General features: G+C 37.7%; 2 protein-coding genes across 4 annotated transcripts in view; one reads left to right on the top strand and one right to left on the bottom strand.

Annotated features, from left to right (window-relative positions):
• Positions 1–1,500: 1,500 nt before the first annotated feature.
• BCCIP (BRCA2 and CDKN1A interacting protein) lies at positions 1,501–10,641 on the bottom strand. Its single transcript, XM_063307336.1, has 7 exons — positions 10,423–10,641; positions 9,599–9,673; positions 8,611–8,691; positions 5,391–5,474; positions 3,172–3,359; positions 2,550–2,721; positions 1,501–1,967 (listed from the first exon to the last, which is right to left on the bottom strand). Exons 1-7 carry the CDS (start codon positions 10,564–10,566, stop codon positions 1,797–1,799), a joined length of 915 nt encoding a protein of 304 aa, XP_063163406.1. The 5' UTR covers positions 10,567–10,641; the 3' UTR covers positions 1,501–1,796.
• UROS (uroporphyrinogen III synthase) overlaps positions 10,634–21,286 on the top strand; it is a 27,920-nt gene continuing 17,267 nt past the window's right edge. The window contains exons 1-4 of one of the 3 annotated variants that reach the window (XM_063307338.1): positions 10,634–10,842; positions 14,652–14,732; positions 17,875–17,958; positions 21,003–21,099. In XM_063307338.1, coding sequence (XP_063163408.1) covers positions 14,670–14,732; positions 17,875–17,958; positions 21,003–21,099 — 244 coding nt within the window. In that variant the 5' untranslated portion in view covers positions 10,634–10,842; positions 14,652–14,669. Of the gene's footprint in view, positions 10,843–10,871; positions 11,077–14,651; positions 14,733–17,874; positions 17,959–21,002; positions 21,100–21,286 lie in introns of those variants that run through there. The other 2 variants (XM_063307337.1, XM_063307339.1) reach the window with 2 other exon arrangements.

The raw sequence follows: 21,286 nt of genomic DNA, 5'->3' as shown, positions 1-21,286 counted from the left end.
GATTTTTTATTCATTTTTTATTTCTATTTATAGTATTTTTTACTGTATTTTACTTTTTGTATTATTGTGATGGTTTTAGTCGATTGTTGTAAACCGCCCAGAGGCCTCCGACGGGAGGAGATGGGTGGGGATAAATTAGATAAATAAATAAATAAAATAAAATAAACTTTGTGTGTACATTTCCTTTTGGAACCAATTCACATATGGCACAGATAACATGGACAGTGAAAAGTTTCTGTCTCCCATAGTGTTAGAACTTGAGGCCATCCACTGAAATTAAATGCAGGGAGATTCAAGAACAAAAGGAAATGCTCTTTTACACACTACATACAGTAGTTAAAACTGGGGAAATTCTAGTAATGGCAGCCAATTTGGATGGTTTCAAAAGGGATAGGATCATTTTCAGACAATCAGTAGATATTAACTTGATTCAGGAGCTAGTTTTTACCAACACCTGATTCATAGGCAGCATGTGTTAAACCCTTGTTAATTGGAAGTGATAGTGGAAGGGGGCTCTTGCTACCCAGTCCAGATTTGTGAACTTGTTAAATACATTCAGGTAACCATTGTGTAACAGAAAATGCTGGCACGATCCACTAGGGCTCTTTTAATGTTCTTAAGCACTTTTAGATATGAGAAATAAAGCAGTGATGATGATGATGATGATGATGATGAATCTTAAATTATGCATCTTTTTTGTTTATTCTATATCTTATCAGATTTGTAGAGCTGGCACCTCAATACTATCATATTTGTTTTTGTTGGTTTTGTCTTTTTGAACTAAATTGCCTTTTATCATCTTTGCCATATTGTGAGCTGCCCTGAGCCACTCTGGGTTGGCTGGTGCCTAAATCAAATAAATTCAATTAATACTATTTCAGTAATTTGCCTGCTAGTCAAAATAAGACTATTCTGCATACAACAATCAATCATTTATCAACCATTTCAGAAACAAAAAAGGAACAACAAAAAAAGAGAAAATTAAGACAGAAAATATGATAAGAGAACTTGAAACCCCAACTGAATAATGATGCATTATTCAATAAGTTTCATACTGCAAACTCTATTAGTACAGGTAGTCCTTGCTTAATGATGCTAACTGGGACTGGAAACTCCATCATTAGGGTTAGGGTGGTAAGTAAAAAAAAATCACATGACCATGCTGCTTAGCAATGGCAGTTCTGGCAGTCCCAGTTGCCATTGTTAAGCAAGGACCATGCAGGTCATTAAGTGAGGACCTGATGTGATGGCTTCCTGCCAGCTTTCCCATTAACTTTGCTTGTCCGAAGTCGGCAGAGAAGGTTGCAAATCACGATCACGTGTCTGTGGGACACTGCATCAGCCGTAAGTATAAAGACCGGTCATAATTACCACTCATTCAGTGCCATCATAAGTTCAAACGGTCGCTGAATGAGTGATTATTAAACAAGGACCACCTGTATGTTTCTTTTCTATGTATAATGTATGGTGAAACACCAGTTTTTACAACTTGATGCATGGGAGAGAGAAATGACTGTCATAATTCAACAAATTAGGAGAATATCATATTCAGCACACAAGAGCCGATTAGAAAAGTATGCAGCAAATAAATACTAACAATTATTCAAAAATTCTGATTACATATTTTTAAATGACAACTCACAGATTATAAAGATGTTGCAGACATACAGCTGACATTTTACAATATGAAGGAAATCTTGAAAAAATGCAAACTAGTTTTAAAAAATGTCCATTTATGATTCAAATGTCAAAGTCTTACAGGATGACTTCACAATACAGTTTGCATAGAAAGTGGTCTAGACAGAAAGATATTCTTTGAGCTTCTCCATGATGGCACTCATACTGTCAGCAGGGATTACCATCACTGTTCGTAAAGGTTTCATAGGTACATCTTCAAAAGACCATCTGCCTCCCAAGCATGAGTCACTCTCTTCTTCTACTGAATAACTGAATTTCAGCAGTGATTGCTATTAAAAAACAAAACAAAACTGATTCAGACATTTCCCAAAGGGAAAAAAAGTATATAATTTTGTGTTCTCTAAATACCAAGCTAGACTTTGAATGAAAACCAGCTGTAACTCAAAATTCCTAGTCAGAAGAAGACTTGGAACTGCCTCCACCCAAACCAGTATATATGAACAATCATGGCAGCAAGAACAACATAAAGTACCGTTCCTCTGTTAGCCAAGCATAAGGTCAAGCAGTTGTTTCAGAACTGAAACACTGGAGAATTCAGCTCTAGAGACTAGTCCCACAACTTTTCTACTCATGGCAGATGCTTCCTAGCTAGATTTGTAGTAGTAATCCACAGAATAAGGACACAGGAGTTGACGGCAAGCTGTCAAATTATATATCATTATGGAAGTTACATGCGCTAAACCATTTATAGTCTATATTCAATAGTGATTGCACATTACAAATACAAAGCTTACAATCCACAAAACTGCAAAACCACCTAGAGTTGCTGGGAGTCAGGCAGTATATAAGTGTAATAAATAAATATGTGAATCAAAGTGCACTCAGGAAATTGAACTAAACAATAGTTTCACCTCATAGAAAAATTCTTCTTCAGCATTTGAAAACATTAGCTCCTCTTTCTGGTGGGCACCACTTCTTTTTTTTTTAGCATTCTTCTTATTCGTATGTGTTTTACTGATTAGAAGGTAGAAGTAGCATTTGCCACAAGGTTTGTTTGTACATTGAGCTTCAGCTAGTTCTTTCCTAGAAATAAGCATGTGAATTACATTAAAGACCAAGGATGAAGCGCTTCTGCTATATCCAGCCCTCATCCCACAAACTGTAACCACTACAGTAACATCTTAATGTTGAGAAGTAAATGTGATTGTTCTAATATATTCTCCAGCTACTATGCAAGTCTAAAAAATACAAAATTCAGTTGTTTGCCTGCAGTATATTGCTGCTAAATATTAAGCAGCATTTATGTCCCCTAAAAGGTATTTCCACAATTAAGTAAAATAATTTATTCATAATAAGTTTGTATTAAAGGCCACATTAGACATTAAAATGCTGGGCTATATTTCTCTGGCTCTATTCTTTAAATGTATTTTCTCTTTTTTCCTCCCAGTCTAGATATTTCCATTTAAATAAGGTTTCAGGGGTCATCCAAGGATAAAAATTACAGTTCAAAAATGATTTGGGAGAAGCACTTACTGCAGTTGCTGGTGCATGGGTAGAGCAATCTGGGGAGGTACATTAATGAATCTTTCACTTAGTAGCAAGCCCACAGGCTTAGTGGTGTCACTTAAAAGCTTATCCAGCTGCTCAACCACATTCTGTTCACAGTTCTTTTCACACTGACTGAAGACCAGTTCTTTAATTTGCTCAGCACATTCGGTACCCTAGGAATCAAAAGACAGATCTTCTTTGTGCTACAAAATAATTGTTTACATAAGACAACTTGAAAAGCAAAATACTGGGTATTTTTTTCCCTTAGACTGTAGGAAAATCACTGTTGTGCCGTTAAGAATTTGAAAGGATTTCTTTTAAAGTTATTCATTCAATTCTTACAACAGGGGTTCTTAATCTTTTTGTGTCATAGACCCCTTTGAGCCTGATGAAACTTACAGACCCCTTCCCAGAAAAATGTATTTAAATGTATAAAATACATATAGATTATAAAAGAAACCAATTATGCTCAGTTATCAAAATATTAAAAATCATGTGATGTAGTAGTGTATGTGAAAATATTTTTTTCCCCATCTAAATTCACAGACCCCCCTGAAATCTATCCACAGACTCCCAAGGAGTCCATGGACCCCAGGTTAAGAATCCTTGCCTTCGAAGAAGACATGCTAGAGTTAATTCTGACAGAATGACTGTCAGAATTACAGAGACTTACTTTCCATTCTAGCTCCCAGCCACAAAAGCAGCTATATGAATCATAATCCTAATAAAAATATGAAGCGCTTCCAACTTAGATTAATTTAACAAAAGTAACAAATCAGTGCTTAATAAAGGGCTACAAAAATGCTTGACTTCTACCTTAAACAAAAATATGCCCCAAACAAAAGTAACTTCATTATAAGTAAATTCCAGTGAAATACGTAGCAACTTAGCATGAGGATAACAATTTCAAAAATTCAAGGGTTAACATTATTACAGAGATGGACAAATTGTAGGAGGTTATACTTTTTATTATTTCCAAGAGCAAGAGGTACCCCAAAGGCAGGCTAATGACATCATACAAACAGCCCAAGGCAGTTTTAGGGAGACATGGGGGTTTCTGGTGTGTTATTGATGAATAAAGGCAACCCAAAGACTTATGCCTTGTTTTTCTGTATAACTGGAAGAAGGTGTGCCTCCCTAAATTTTGGGTAGAGTGATTCCAGTTACAGGTACTCCTCACTTACCAACCACTGAAAAAAATAACTTTACAGCCAATTTATGACCATTTACAACCTCTGCAGCATCCCCGAGTCATGTGATCGCCATTACAGTCAGTATATGTTGTCCTGTGCCTGACCTGTGGTTCCCCACCATGCAGAACAGTGTGTGGGTGGGGAAGGGATTGCAAGAGAGTAAGCTGTTTGCTCTTCTATACATTGAAAGCAATGTAATCAGGTTGCTGGCATGGTCACATTGCTTTCAATATGTAGAAGAGCAAACAGCTCAGTCTCTTGCAATCCCTTCCTCTCCAATCTCTCTGCTCTGTGGTGGGGGGACAAGGATCAGGCAAAGGAGAGATTGACTACAGAAATCACTTGCTTCCCCCTGCCAGAGCAGAGATTGTAGAGGAAGGGACTGCAAGAGAGTAAGCTGTTTGTGTAGAATGCCCCGCAACTTCCAGCCCTGGGCTGCCAGTGTGGTCATATTTCTTTCAGTGTATAAAAGACAGTAAGCAGGCACTCAAGCATTCCAAAGGGCAGGGGAGTGGTCAGGAGGCAAACAAAAGCGGAAGGGTGAAACTGAGCAGTCTTGTTTCTTTCCAGCCAGAAAGCACAATTGCAGTCATGTGATTTCCCACTTAGCAACAACTAAACTTAGCAGAAGAGTTGCCTGTCCCAATTGTGATTGCTAAACAAGGACTACCTGTATAACAGTTGTTTAAGTAACTTTAACAACCATCAAACATTCATTGCCAAATTAAGCTCATGTTGATTTATGTATGTGTCATGAGTACTGATGGTGAGCAGGAGGGGGCCCCTATCCAGGGGGGAAAACGCATGCGTAGTACAGAGGAGTTAAGCAGCCATTCAAAGAGACACAGATCAGATCCGCCTTAACTTTTGGCGTTTATCTGTCTGGGTTTTTCCCACGCTTCTTCAGTTTGTCAGGATTTTCTGTCTAATGTAGCAGTAATAAACACCAGAGACCTATTCCTTGTCTCAGCGTGGTTCCTGGCTGTTAGGACATCATGCTTGATTACTGACCTTCCTTTCTGTTAAGTTTAAGAGGCTTATAAAGCCAAAAACTTCATCATCTTCATCATCACTTTCTTCTGTAACTTCTGTTTGCTATAGGACAGAAAATAAACGATAAAATACAGCTGGTGATTGTTCTTGTCAACATTTTTATGAAGACTTTTTTCCAATATGGCTTTCTCAACTGGGCATGCTTCAACTCCCAGAATAACCTGCCAGTATGGACAAGAGAATTCGTAGTCCAACAAATTAAAAAAGAACCAAGCTGAAAAGGGCTAGCTGCATTTAAGCTAAATCATATGAGCTGTTTTCAGAACAATGTAACATAAAAGGACTAATACTGTACAAAGTTATATTCAGTAGAAAAAAAGCAGAATTAGTTTCAGTGGAAAAGGCAGCACTAAAGAATTTAGTTTTCAACACCAGATTAAATATCTGCATTAAAGGGCCCAAGGACAAGTCAACTCAGAGTACCATATCTGTGGAACCACCACTATGAAGTCCTTCTCTTTTGCACTTGCCAATTTCATTGACCTAATAGCACACACAATGAAGTCCATCTTAATATTCAAGCAGAATCATTTTGATGAAGGCAGTCTTTAAGGTAAGCTATCCCAAACTAAAACCTTAAAATGTTAACCATATCAGTGAATGCCTAGGAACCTGTGATTAACCATACAATTGGAGCAAAAATGTTAAATGACTATAATACTGTATTTACAGTAGAATCTCGGTTAACTGGCACCCATGGGGATTGGTAGATGCTGGATAAACGTAGTTTCCAGTTGCTTGAGTGTTATGTCCTATCTTAGAGCAAAGAACCATGCTGAGACGGTAGCTTGAGTCTCTAATGTTTATTGTTCTACTCTACTAGACAGAAAATCCTGCCAAACTGAAAGGCCGTGCAAAACCCTCACAGATAAACCCAAAAATCAAGGCGGGTCTGCTCTGAGTTTCTTTGAAGGAAAATTCAAAGTCTCTAAACTATGCATGCGCTTTCCCCCCTGGATAGAGGCCCCTTCCTGCTCACCGTCAGTACTCATGACAGGTTACTATTAAAAATAGGCGTGCCAAGTTTGGACTTGCCTTTCTGATAGAGGGATTGGCCGATCCCTTTCTGGCAGAGGGGTGGGTTTGGGCTTGGCGTGCCATGCTGATCAGGTCCCTTTCTAGCGGAGGGGTGGGTTTGGGCTTACCTTTAAAAATGTGGATTTGAACTTGCCTTTCTGCTGGGGGAGGGTTGGGTCGGTGTGATGTGGAATGCTGGGTTTGGACTTGCCTTTCTGCTGGGGGGGGGGTTGGATTGGATTGGGTAGGTGCAGAGCGCTGGGTTTGGACTTGCCTTTCTGCTAGGGGGGGTCAGGCTGGTGTGGCACTGAGCACCGGGTTTGGATTTGCCTTTCTGTGGGGGGGGGGGGGGTGTTGGCGCGGTGTGCTGGGTTTGGACTTGCCTTTCTCCTGGGGGGGTCGGGTCAGGTCGGCAAGGTGGGTTTGGACTTGCCTTTGCTGGGGGGGTTGGCGTGGCATGCCAAGTTTAAACTTATCTTTCCGTTAAAAATTGATTTTATTTAAACTTTTATTTAATGTATTATTTCTTCATTTTTTTGCTGGTTGCTTGAGTTCCGGTTAACTGAGATTCTACTGTATGTTGTAAAATGCCTCGAGCTTTGAAAGCAGTGAAGTACAATACATTCCTTTTATTAAATAAACAAGATTATTCAGAAGCATGTCTTATTAAGCTCAGTAGAGACACAAAACACATGGACTTGGGTTGTAACATTTCCATGTGAGCATTATCTGCAGATGCAACCTTCTCGTTCCTTAATCATTTAGTTGCCATTTTTCTGCATCTTTTCAATTCTACAATACAGTATCATGTTTGAGGTGATGACCAAAAGTACACATTGTGCTTTACACAATATTCCAACTTGTTCCATTATATATTTATATGACTTTATTGGCAGTTTTATTTTCAATTCCCTTGAAACTGTCTTTTCTTTAATGGTAGCTGCACATTGAATTGACAGCTGTCAGGACTCAAAGATATGCTTTCTGACCAATCATTATCAGCTCAGATCCCACAAATATGTATGTGCCATCTGGGCTTTTCAAGCTACCATGTATCACTTTGAACTTGCTTATGCAGTCTGGACCAGAAATATTGGAACAAGGATAACTATTTTGGCATTTGGCCTCTGTACATCACCACACTGAAGTTGAAAGGAAACACAGCCAGATGGGAGTGAGGTCAGGACTTTCAGCTTTTATTCAAGGGGTTTGACAAAAGTGGGGCACTAATCATTCAGGAAGTACAGCCAGTGGCATACAGTTATCCTTGTTCCAATATGCCAAAACAGTTATCCTTGTTCCAATATTTCTGGTCCTGACTGTATACTAATCTGTACTTAGAACTACAAATGAAACAATAGATAATGCTACAATTTTTAGTCAATGTGATCATATACATTTTTTTTCAGCAGATTACCAGAAAAACAACTGAAAGTCACTATTTCCAAGTTTGCAGTCACTTTTTAGTACAGGCCTTTAGGACTATTAGCCCGAAGCAGATTTTTAATAACCTTTTTAAAAAATTTATATTTTCATAGCTATAAGAGCCTACTCGTGTAAATGTAGGTGTATTTTATATTTTATTATTTTTATTTTAACAGGTCACAAACAGTGCTATTATCTTTAGAATACAAGGGTGGAATAGCAATAGTTTAGCTTTTTTTTTACTCTCAGAGGTGAGTGGTATTCTAGCACATTGGGTTTTTTTTTTCATTTTGAACAGCAATAAAACTGAATAAACTAGAAACTATTTGCAGCTATTCTCTTGCTTTGTTTAAAATAAGGGCAAGACATTAGAGTTAGGAAAAGAAGCAAAGTGGAATTTTGGTTTGCTGTTGTTTTCTTTTCTAAGGCAATGCATTTCTAGCCTCTTTAGTTCATCAACAATTATTGTTTCCAATGTTAAATACTACTATAGTTCAATTAAAAAGAAATTCATTCTGTTGCCTTTCAGAAATAATTGTTTGCATGTAGCCTTTACAACTTAAGCATGTGTGCTGTAGACGGTTGACCTATATGTACCACAAATACTGAAATGCTACACTTGAAAAAGAGTCCTTTATATATTGCCAATTCACCATGAGTATATAGCAGACAGATTATCTTATTCTAACCTGAAAATACAGTGTTTAAATTAAGAGAATATGAGAAAACATCCTACCTTGATAACACTTCCAATATGATTCTGTTGTATCAATATATCAGTCAGATCACCTGTATTAATAGGAGCCTTTAGAAATAGCTGGGAGAAAAGAGACTTTTATTTGATATAATGTAATCTGTTTTTGAAATCTGATTTAATAGAGATAGCCACATTTAGCACTGGGCAGGTAAACAGAGCTGTAGCATTCATTCTCAGGAATTCATATTAGACTAGTATCCAAATGATGATATAACTTTCAGCATAATTTGCTTATACAGTAGAATCTCGGTTAACTGGAACTCAAGCAACCGGCACTCTCAAGCAACCAGCAAAAACATGAAAAAATAATACGTTAAATAAAAATTTAAATAAAATCAATTTTTAGCAAAAAGATAAGTAAACTTGGCATGCCACACCGATCTGATCCCCCTTCAGCAGAAAGACAAGCCCAAACCTGGCATGCCGTGCCATGCCACCCACCCACCCCGCCCCGCAGCAGAAAGGCAGGTCCAAACCCGGAGCTCTGCTCCATGCTGTGCGGATCCCCCCTGGGCAGAAGGGCAAGTCCAAATTTGGCGTGCCTATTTTTAATAGTAACCCTCAAGCAACCAGAAACTACATTTATCTGGCATCTACCAATCTCCATGGGTTCCAGTTAACCAAGATTCTATTGTAATTCAATGTTATAATACCTAACTATTCTGTATCATTTTCTTAATTCATAGAGATTTAGCATTCCAAATCAACTTGGTAAATTAAAATGACCTACAGCTATGTACGTTTTAAATCAAATTGGAATTCAAAATTATAAACTTAATACTCCCCTTCCCCCAAATAAACAAGCTGCCAGAAATAATAGAATAGTACTGTCATGTGGTTAAAATGTCCTCAGACTGTGACAAAAAGAAACTTCACATGTCTACCATACTGCTCCAATATTCTGGGAACATTTAAAGCTCAGTCAAGAATCCTAACAATTTTAACATACACGACAAAACATACATACCTGTTGCAGTAATTTTTTAATTCCATTTTTATCACCGTCAGTTATTGTACGAGCTTCAAATTCAATGTTTACTTCCTATGAATAAAGAGGGGAAAAATAATACACAAAAGTGTCCATATAGTTTTACCAATTTTTAAAATCTAGTCATATAATTAAAGATTTACCTAAGATACATGGTTTATCATGTAATCCTGCTACTTTGTGCCTGACACTCTCAAATTCTTTGTCTCAACTGAAGATAAAACCACCGTGAATCTCTTTTCTCTCTTGAAGCGACTCCCATAAATGGAACCACATTGCCCCATCCCATGCAAGCCGCTCCATGCTTTCTGACAGTCTAACCTGCTGACTGATGGGAGTTGTAGTCTAAGACATTTAGAAGGGATCAAACTGGGGTAAATCTCTTCTAAGTTTTGCATTCTTGGTGGCAAAGCTAGCAAGGAAAGGCATTTTGTATATGTTCAGAGGCCTCCCATTTTGGTTGTTATCACTCATATGGGTTGGAGGATGAAACCCAGAGGAGAAGGAAACTTCCGAGAGTGGAAACGGAAATCGAGAAGTAATTCGGAGCGAACACTAAAGAAGTGGGAAATGAAGGATATTTCCAGGCGGGGACCAGACTCTCTGTTAGAAAGGAAACGGCGCCATCCTTTCAGGGGGCTGAAGCCAAGGCCAGAAACCCACCTGGGGCTACTGGCGCATATGGAGAGCTCTCGGACCCGAGGCTGCGGACAACGCTGAAGCAGCCGAAGTTGCTCTGAAAGTCATGTCTGTTTTCGGACAGAGGGTGGAAGAGAAGCCGCCGGGCTGCGGGCTGACCTCACCTCATTGATTTCTTCTTCGTCTTCCTCGCCATCACTCTCCAGGTCCGAGTCAGACTCCTGGCCGTCACTGTCCTCCTCCTCCTCCTCCTCCAGACGATGCTCTGAAGGCCCGTCCACCTTCCTTCGCTTCGCCCCAGTCGCCATACTGCCCCTTCCGCTGCGCGCATGCGCTCGCGAGCCGGAAAGGCAGGCGGCGGGGAAGCGAAAGCAAAGGCGAGGGCGAGACTGGGAGCGGAGCGCTGAGTCCCGACGCGGTCTGGAGACGCTGCCCCCTGTCGGGGAGGAACCGCGGGCGGGGGGAGCTGCTCGTACTCAACCAATGACCTTCTCCTGTCCCCCTCTCTTTCCTCCTCTCCTCCTCTTTGTCTCTTACGCGGTGGTGTAAGGCGATTGCAATTTACACTGGCCTTGGAGGCGTGGGTAGGTAGGTATTAGAGGGCACAGTTCCGGGAACGGAGCTTCCCCTTCGTCAGAAGATTTGCATCGGTCTAGGCGGAGCTTGGCTTCTGCCTTGCTTTAGCGGAGCTTCCGGACCCGAGTTATAAAAATCCGCGCGACCGCTCGCGGGTTGTAATGGGATGCAGAAACTTTTAGTGCCTAGTTGCCGGCAAGAGGTGGTCCGCATTTTTGCATCTCAAATGCAGTAAGCTTGCTGTATGTGCATGTTTAAATATTCCTACCTACTTGCCCCCATAACGTCAATTCTGGTGTACATTTTGCCTTTGTAGTAGCCAACCTCCAATGAGTGCAGGTTGTGACTGGGTCTGTTTTATTCCATGTGTATGACTTGAATGTTGCCCCAGAGGATTGGATTGCTGGGTTAAGTTATAGCACACGTATGAAGGAACAAAGAGTGCCTTTTTCCCGAGCTGAACACTTCTTTCAAGATTTGGAGATCTTATGTTAGCAAAACGCAGCTAAGAATATACTGCTGTGAAATGGCAGCTTCATGTACAGTACTCCCCTTATAAGAGACAGCGTGAGAGAAATACTGGATTCAGTTTGCCTGCCCTAGAGAGGGAAGGAGAGATTTTAAAAATCTTGCAGTCTTTCTTTTTCTGTTGTAGAAGAAGAGGAATAAAATCACGTCTTCTGTTTATTATTTTCTTTCTAATTATCATAGTTTTTCCCTAAAGTCAGGAAAAGGTCAACACAAAATTACAGTGAAGTTATGTTCAAAAGCCAGCCCTACAGTGGAAGCCAGTATTTTGCATATGGCAAATGAAAGACAAGATAAATCTGATAGACTGTACTTTAAGATTATTTTAATATCATCATCATCATCCCCATATTAGAAAAGTCAACAGCTTTAGATAATCCTATTCCCCCCCCCCAATATTTTATAGGGAAGCTTTTGGCTTGAACCTATTTATTTATTTATGTAATTCATCTGCACCTCAGTCCAACCAGACTGTAGATTGTGTGCAAATACTAAAAATAGCTTACAAACTAATAATAGCAATAATCATAATTGATCCTGATGGCTCCACTTTAGTCAGCTCCAAAGGTTTTGGAACAGTCAACTTCTTACAAGCTTCCAGAAAATCATAAGAGCAGAAGCCATCCTTCTCTGGAGGGCAAGCTCTTCCAAAGGAAGGGAGCACCCACAGAGAATACCAGCTGTTGTGCCTTATCTGCTGCGCCTCCTTGATAGAAGGCACTTCCAGAAGGCATTCTTGGCTGCCTGGATTGACATGCAGAATTTCTGGGAAAGAAGTCATTTACCTACCCAGGCCTGGAACTCTATAGGGCTTTAAAGGGAGCAGCTAGAATTTTGAATTTTCCATGCCATATCTAAGCCTACTAAAATAAAAAATAGGGATGGATTTGAAACGCTTTTGGCTTATATATTAATGTTAACTAGTGTAGTGATTGTCAGGGAGAGTTTAAGGTTGAAGTATTTCAGTTAAATGCCTACAGAATCATGAAACTGGCAGATGGAAGATAGACCATTATACCTCAAAAATACAAACTGATCTTCCCCATCAGTTGTTACCATCTTACATACAACATTTCCTAGTGGAAATACTTGAAATTTTGATTTAGGAACATTCAGAATTTTAATTATATTGACCATGAGGAGGCAGTATATGACCTGTTCGGGGCTCATCAGAAAAACGTAGCCACAAAACTTTCTGTGAGGTTGAAACCAAATTCTGGAAATTGAACTCATGGACTGGTGCACTTTTGATGATTATACATGGTGCATTAGCTTTAGGAGCTATCCAGGACCAGCTACTCAGTGGTGTTGCAGGAACATACTTATCTTCAGAATGTCACCTTCCTTATCTACAGGCCACCTTCCTTTTCTTAAGCTCACAGACCAGAGAGATACATGGATGTTATGTCATAGCCTCGTGTTGCCCAGAGTCGTCGTTGAACAAGATTGGGTGGTGGATAAAATAAACAAATAAATAAATGACATCTTACATGACCCCGCTCCCCCATTAGAGGAGGAGATTACTTCCTAGTGGTCAATAGGAGTTGAAAACACACCTCAGGATATACATGGAGAAATCCCATGGAGGGGAGAGTGTGGCAGCATAAGTCATGTAAAACCTTGTACAGGAGGGCATGATCTACTGTTACAACCATATATCTTTCTGGTCTGAGAACTTAAGAAAAACAAGGTATATGCTATTCTAAAGATTGTCATTGGTGCTTTCAAGAAATAGCTGCCATAAAGGCTACCCATTTGCAATGTGGCTCCCAAGAAAGATGTGGCTTGAAAAGAAAGGCCTAAAAAAAGGCAAAGGGTGGGGAGATGTTGGTTCTTAGATCCACAACTCATTCTTTCAATTCCAGCCCAGTGTTGTGCTCTAATACCCATGTCATAAAAAGCAAGATGAAGAGTGTCATGAGTAAGGATGGCGAGCAGGGGGCTCCCATCCAGGCTGTAAAACGCATGCGTAGTACTAAGGAATTAGGTATCCATTCAAAGAGACATAGATCGGGCCCACCTTAGCCTTTGCGGTTTATATGTCTGGGTTTTTCCCACGCTTCTTCAGTTTGTTAGGATTTTCTGTTATGTAGCAGTAATAAAACACTAGAGACCTATTCCTTGTCTCAGCGTGGTTCCTGGCTGTTAGGACAAAGAGCCTCAGCAATGAAGAACTTGCCATAAGATTCTAAGACAGCAAGTAGAACCCCAAGTATCATGGACTTGCCCCCCCAAGTATAGCAAAATAGCTATTTTCACAAAATACACTGGTGGCATTCAAAGAAATATACCAAAACAGATACACACCCGATATCCATCCAAACTGTACAAAATACAAAAGCTCCAGCAAATATACCTACAGTACATTAGCTCAGGGAAAACAAACACACAGCACATATAATCCAAGGTAAAACATCCTAAAGCAAGTAAATCAACTTGATGACTAATGCACACATTAACGTTTTTTAGAAAATAGCACCACTTTAATTTAAATTTTAGATTTAACTTCCTTTAACTGGCTCATTTACAATGTATGGCTTTAATGTTATTGTATGTTTTATCCTGTAAATTAACTACATACTTGAAAGGCAGATGAGAAGTGCGCAGTATAAATACCTAGACCTTAGGGGAACTTCTGGTGGATTTGCAGCTGTTTCATGCTGTGAAAAGAGAATATCCCCTAGATTTGGATTTTAAAGATTCCCCCCCACCCCCACAATGGATGTGTCTCTTGCTGGACTTTAGCTAATCTGCCAAATGCTACGGTGCTGTTCTGAAAAGAGCTCTGTGCTCACATTTGGCTTGGAGTATATCTGAAACCTCTTGACAGGCATAGCTTATCTCCTTTGTGCAGGACAACAAAATTATTTGGGATGGGCTTGCTTAGGTGTCTACATGCAAATATTTAGTGCATTGGAAAGTGTGTATTATAAAAATGGTATGGAGTCTTCTAACAGTTTGATGGAATTTCCGAAGTTATATGTTACAAAGTTACATGTAAGATTATAGTACACAATTAGCATGCTGCATATGTGTAAAAAAAGTTCTGTTTACCTTTTCCTCTCAGGATGGGCATATCATTTAAAAACTATGTGCAGTTTGTTAGCCTTATCAGGGTTGATATACATTTGCAGAGGGCGCACATTAAGTGCATACTCATCTTGTGACCAACAGCAGTTCAGTGTTGCTGTTATTATCCTGTTTCTTGTGATCATTAACCAGTATAACTCTTGTACAAAAAAGAATCCTGATTTAGATTTCTTTCCATTTTGTGCTTCCCTATTACCAGGCATTTCACAAGTAAACAATGAAAGTGTTGTTACTGAAAGATCCAAAGGAAAGTGATGGTGGACCAGATTTATATATAAAGGTGAGTAACCTAAAAGGAAAATTATAATATTTAAGAAATTTGTATTTGAATTGCATTCCTGCTCATCCAGAATTTAATTCTTCATTTTAGCCTAATGGGTCTACTGGACAGATGACATTTCACTAAGAATTGAATGATCAAACAAAAGAACATCTTTGGCTAGCTTAAACAATATACAGGTTGTTTGTGCCTCTTTTTCAGCTGTCTTTTGGAAATAACATTTTACAGTCGGTGATAGCTCTGAATTAAGAGCTACTGTGTAAGATCAGTAAGCCAGATGTAATACAATATATATCTCATTTTTATGTATTGTAGCCTCTCCTTTCAACTTTACAGGAATTATTTCTTGAAAATGAAATATATGGCATTGTATGAAATTGATGTACCTTAGGTGAATAATATACAAATTAGATTTTAAAGAAGTCTACTTTGGTTTGGAACCAAAGTGCCAGCAAAACTGCCTTCTCCCACATATGTCCTCACAATAATTTAGCAGCACCTTATGAAGTAAGACACATATTATCAAGGAATAGATAGATACATGGCTGTTTAAGATAAGGGATGCTAATACCCAAGATTTATTTGGCATACTACTACACTGAAGATTTATTTCTTATACTACATTCAAGATTCACTGTATTTCAACAGATAGAAGATATGTTATGCTGCCCCTTGCTCAGGAGTAAGGCTAGCTTCTATTATAGGCATCTGTTCCTTTGGTTAAATTTGAATGAATGGTAAAACTGATGATTAATGTCTTTAATGTCTGACTTTCTTTAATACCTTTTTTTTCCTAAATAAAGGAAATGTAGGTTTGATTTTATAGCAAGCTTCCACATTTTACATCATTCATATATAGATACCACACTGTTCCTTTTTGGTTAATGTAATGTTATGTAAAGCACAAAAAATGGAGTAAATCAGTAGTAAGCCAAAGGAATTAAGGCATTAGATAAGAAAAAGAATAGATAGATAGATAGATAGATAGATAGATAGATAGATAGATAGATAGATAGATAGATTATACCAAGACCAGTCATCACGCTTCTCCATATTTTTCTATCTTTGCAGATTATTATTGCTTCTACCACATTCATATATTGCTTCATGCAATATTTTTACAATATTTAATTATGATATTCATACATCGCCTTTTCTTTAAATAATTCATCTCTTTCTTTTTGAGGATATCAGCTTCATCCAGCCACGTCTTCCTCATTCTCCCCCTTCCTCTAGACCCATTCGCTCTTCTTTCATATATTTATTTTGCAATTCAGTCTCTTCACTCACTCTATATGATCAAAGCCCCTCAGAGTCTTTCATGCTTATTGCTCCCTTTGTATTCAGACCATAATTAGTTTCCTTCATTCTTGATTCTGTCTGGTCTTATCTTAACACATATATTAAGTACCCCATTCCCATTACATTCAGCTTATATTTATTACCAGATGGCTCCATAAATATGACTCTGCCAGCCATTATGATTTTGGTCCAGCAAGGCTTGCATATGTATTTTTGTAATATAGAGAAAATATAAACTAGATTATCAGTTTAACCATAACCACATGGGGCATTCTCTGTTAATGGTAAGAAGAAAATAAATTTTGGCACATCACTCCTGCCCTATGGCATACCATTCTCCCTGAGGTTAGTTTGGCCCCATCCCAGCTGTCCTTTAGAAAAGTTTAAACCCTTGGCTTTTCAAACAGCCCAAAGGCCAGGCCAATTTGTGAGCATGCTTGATAAATGATGGGTGATTGTAATCCTTTTGTTTGTATATTTCCTCAAACTGCTAGTATTTGGTTGTATATTCTTACGATGCTTTTAACTCCATATGGCACTTTTAAGTTTTTTGATTTGACAGCTTTGTATATCTAATACATTATTATTACTTATGCTTATTATTTTGGCCAGCATGCCAGAAGTACAAAAGTTTTATTCCAAGCATACTCATATTATTCTATAGTACCTAGGATCTAGAGATTACTTTGTAAGCAAACACTACCATTGCCTGCATCCCACCAGGTAGGAGGTTCATGCAGTGTACTGACATATCCATGGGATACATTCCACATGTTATAAGGAAATCAATCTATATTTTATTTTAATATAAATTTAAAAAACATAAAATGCATATCTATCTATCTCCCTCCCTCCCTGTCTGATTCTCTGAGACTGCCTGGACAAGTCCCTGCAGATTTCTTGGCAAGGTTTTTCAGAAGTGGTTTGTCATTGCCTCCTTCCTAGGGCTGAGAGAGAGGGACTGGCCCAAGGTCACCCAGCATGCTTTGTGCCTAAGGCAGGACTAGAACTCCCAGTCTCCCGGTTTCTAATCTGGTGCCTTAACCACTACACCAAACTGGCTCTCAAATATCTATATAGTGATCTTTTCTTTTTCTAAATAGACTAACTGCATTAAAATTCATTTCTAATAATCTACTTAACATGTATAATCATCTGCAGGACTCTTATTGTGAATTCAGCCATTTTTACACATCACAGTGAAAACATTTCAGAGAAACTGTTGCCAAAGTCATGTGATTTGTGTGTGTGTGTGTGTGCATGTGTGTGTGTATGAATATACCTATTCATAAAAAATTTTAAATGAAATATACCTTTAGCTCTTTAGCTGCTCCTTTCCAAACCATAGGTTTTTTTACCCCTACATGCTAAGTAATTTGCAGATCTGCACGTGGCTAGTTGTAAGTCACTTTATTTTCAGTGCTGTTTACTGATATTTGTGTAGCTTTTAAGTTGTCTCATTACACTACTTTAAGAATTACCAACATACTTGTAAAATGTAAATGCCAATGTTTTCTGCTCGCATAAAATTTTCCAAAATCCATACTTGGACAGTACTTAAGGTTCCTGGTTGGTCAAAAAAGAGAAACAGAAAAATAACTCAGGCCCGCAAGTAGGGTCTGTGTCACCCGGGGCAAACATGGATTCTGCGCCCATTGTGGTGCCCCTCCCATCACTCATTTTGAGCTACCCCACTGTGGTGCCCTGCTTGCCCTCCTAGTTGTGGCCCTGAAAATACTGCCATGTTTATATCAGAAAAGCCATACATTTTAGGTGTTTCACTGTGCAGTAATTCAATTGGGATTCATTTTCCCATAAAACTCTGTATTTTTCTTTATAGGAACTGGTTTCACATGGACTCAAAGCAACTTTGATCCCAGTTTTAGCATTTGAATTTATTTCTCTTCAAACTTTCTTTGAAAAAGTAAGTTTTAAATTATATTTCTAGTAATATCCCATCCTATTGAAAGTATGCATTTGCTTTTCCTTTCATTCAGTTAATTTGGTTAGGCATTCAAATTTTTATATTATAAAGCCTAATGAGGACTAGTTACTTATACTAATTCAAATATGAGTGTACTTGAGTGATTTGCAATGGATAAGCAAAAATTTCTGCCTCCTAATGGTTTGGCAGCAACAAAATCTTCCATCCTAATATTGTAGTAATCAAGAATTAAGTGCAAACTGCAATGGATTTTAAAAATTTAAGAACAGTCTTGATAATTCAGGCCAAATACCTAGTTAGTCTTAATCCAGTATTCTGAGCACATGATATTTTATCATACATATTCAGAAAACTCACACTTTTCCACTGTTGCTTTCTAACACCTGATCTTTATAATGCTTGTGGAAATAATACAGTCGTACGTGTTGATGGCTGCATTAACAGGTCCATCCTTCATCAATGTGTATAGTCTTTTAAAATAATTTAGTGGCCAGCATATTTGATGGCAGCAAATTCTATTCTTTGTATGAAGAATGACTCCCTTTTTATTGCTGCTTTGTAATTAACTTTAATGTCCTGATATTCTGAGAGAGGGGTAATTACTATCATGGAGTTGAAGTACTGTGACTACCATCTAATTTTGGTAGTCAGAACAAATTATAGACCTAAGAATGTCTTAATTCTAAATTTATTTATTGTTTATTCATTCAATTTATATGGCTGCCCAGTCATGTACATCTCTGGACAGCTCACATTCATTAAAAACAGCAATCAAACGGATTGAAAATGATTTTAAATGCTTATAGCTTTTGCATCGAATTCCACTTAGTAAATCTCAGCATTGCAGTATTTTATATGTTTATCTGAAAGTTTGTCTCTCTGATTATAAAGAGACTTGCTTCCAACTTCTATTTGTATAAGTTGAATTCAAAATCTCTGAAGCAAGTTTAACATCCTGACCATTGAAGAGGGGGGAGGAAAAGAATAAAAATGATTTAAAATAGTTTATCATTGGGATATTTAATTTATCATAAGCTTGTAGTTGAACTATGAGCAGCGTTTTCAGCATCTCTGAGGTGAGGGAGAGAGATACTTTAGTACAGCAGTCTAAGTGATTTTAAGACCAACCAACTTAAAAAAAATGTTTCTCAGCAGGTTCTGAATGAAAACTCATGAGCAAAGCATAGAGGGAAGAAGTCTACCTAGATTTCTCTGCTTTGTGAGTTAGGAGACATATATTAACAATTAATATATACGTATTAATATAATATAGCAATTAAACCTTCAAAGTTTACCATATGTTTTTTCCAATATTATTGGAACTGGTCAAGACCAAAGAACCTCTGAACTCATTGTTTAAAACCTTTTAACTATTTATACCATACATCCTTTTTTCCTGAAATGCCCCATTGCTAAGAATCAGTGCATGCAGGAAATGCTAATTCAATAATATCTAATTGCTAATTCAGTAATATCTAGCAGAGAAGTGTTTCCTTACCAAAAAAAGTGAAATAGCCCTGGCTGACTTGTTTTCATATTTATTTCCTAAAGCCTTTTTCACTCAGAATCAGTGGAAGGGAAAAACTTTATGGTTTTATCTAGATGAGTCAGCACTTTGATGGTATTGTAATTGGTTTAATGGTTTATAAGAAGAATTAGACTTCCAGTGAGTGAGTTTGCTTCTCGGTTATCATTTTGACAAGGGTAGTTGTTTGAGGACCAAAAGGCCTTTATTTTTATACTAGATGTAAACTTAAGTGTGTAGCTAAAACTGATTACTAGGTGAGCCAACAATTATCAACAACCATTTAAATAAAATATAAAAAAGGTGCTCTTAACACTTTATAAGTGTCTAGAATTGTTTTGTTTTCAAATGCTTTTGGAAGTTGTTCTGCAGCAACTTATTTTCCTTTTCATATCATGCCATAGTTTGTCATTGCAGAATCAAAGTTCTGAGAAGCAAAAAAATTACCAATGAGTAAATAAGCCAACTGTAAGTCTGATTATGCCAAAATTAGGGCTATGGCTTATGATTACTAGAATGAATCTCTTGAGCTAGGATTATGCTATTTTTTAAAAAAAATGTAATGGTACTTGGATTTTATAAATAGTACTCAAAGCAGATGGTTGAAAAATCTTTTGTTAAAAGAAACAGCATCTTGTGAACATGTATATGTGTGTGTGTGTGTGTATAAACTATACTTGCTAATAGAGTTGTAAACATATGCTGATATGAGGTTATACAGCCATATTTATATGCATTTTGAATTATATATATACTGGATTTTTAAACATGAGTTGTATTACTATTTCAGATGAAACCTTTTCACATTTTAGGCATAGGGTGAGCCCTACTAGTAAGCACCGTGTCAGACAAAAGCAGCAAAATGTAAGAGAATCGCGAGTAGCGTTCATATTCATATTACTCTCTATCTTCAAGTGTGGTGGGGGTTGCTGTCTGATCACCAGTCTTGAAGAAAGGTTCAATTGCCAGTCCAGTTCACTTGATTTGAAAAAATCAGGTACCTCCATACAATTTGGCAACAAAATGTTGATGGGCACACTTCTAAAAATCCCACACTTAATTGGTTGATTAATCACAATGTCATGTACTTTATGAACAACTTTGTTGAAATCAAGATATATAATGTCCACAGCATTCCTGTAATCTACAAAGGACGTTACTCAATCAAAAAAAATGTCTTGGTAGTCTTAATCTTGACAGTTTTTATGTTGACTTCTAATGATCAGTGCATTATATTCAAGGTGTTTATTGGTTTAGCTCTTTATTATTTGCCCTAGAATCTTCCCATATGTCAATCTCAGACTGACACAGTAGACTTTCAAATATTTGTTATAATGGAATCCCGCTATTTTTTAAAATGACAGGTTTTAGTGCTTTTGCATGTATTAATATTTTGAGGAAAATAACATTGAAAGTACCCTACATCTTGCTTTTTAAGATTTCTTGATGGTGACTATTCTGTTAATATTTTACTTACCTTTCTCTATCCAACAAATAGCTTTTTCATCCTGAACAATATCATGGACTAATTTTTACCAGTCCAAGAGCAGTAGAAGCTGTTAGATTATGCCTAGTGGATAATTGTAAAAAAGAAGGTGAGCATAATGTTGTTTTCATAGTTTTACTGTAATGGATTGTATGACCCCACCTATGGTTTGTACACTATGGCTTAAGGCTTAACATAGCATGATGTATGAAAGATGCATTGTTTCATTCTATGTGTATGCAATCTTAGATATACTAGTTTGAGAGTTTACATTTATGTAATGGGGATTTCATCTG

The sequence above is a fragment of the Candoia aspera genome, chromosome 6 (assembly GCF_035149785.1).
Source record: "Candoia aspera isolate rCanAsp1 chromosome 6, rCanAsp1.hap2, whole genome shotgun sequence".
In the NCBI taxonomy this organism is placed as follows: Eukaryota; Metazoa; Chordata; class Lepidosauria; order Squamata; family Boidae; genus Candoia; species Candoia aspera.
This window is presented reverse-complemented; position numbering and strand designations above follow the sequence as displayed.

Bases quoted from the DNA above. Each gene is read 5' to 3' on its own strand.
- BCCIP (XM_063307336.1), bottom strand. From the start codon at position 10,566: ATGGCGACTGGGGCGAAGCGAAGGAAGGTGGACGGGCCTTCAGAGCAT. The intron at 9,674-10,422 runs GTGAGGTCAGCC...CTTTATTCATAG, and splicing joins ACGAAGAAGAAATCAATGAG to GAAGTAAACATTGAATTTGA. The intron at 3,360-5,390 runs GTCAGTAATCAA...TTTGATTCCTAG, and splicing joins TAAACTTAACAGAAAGGAAG to GGTACCGAATGTGCTGAGCA.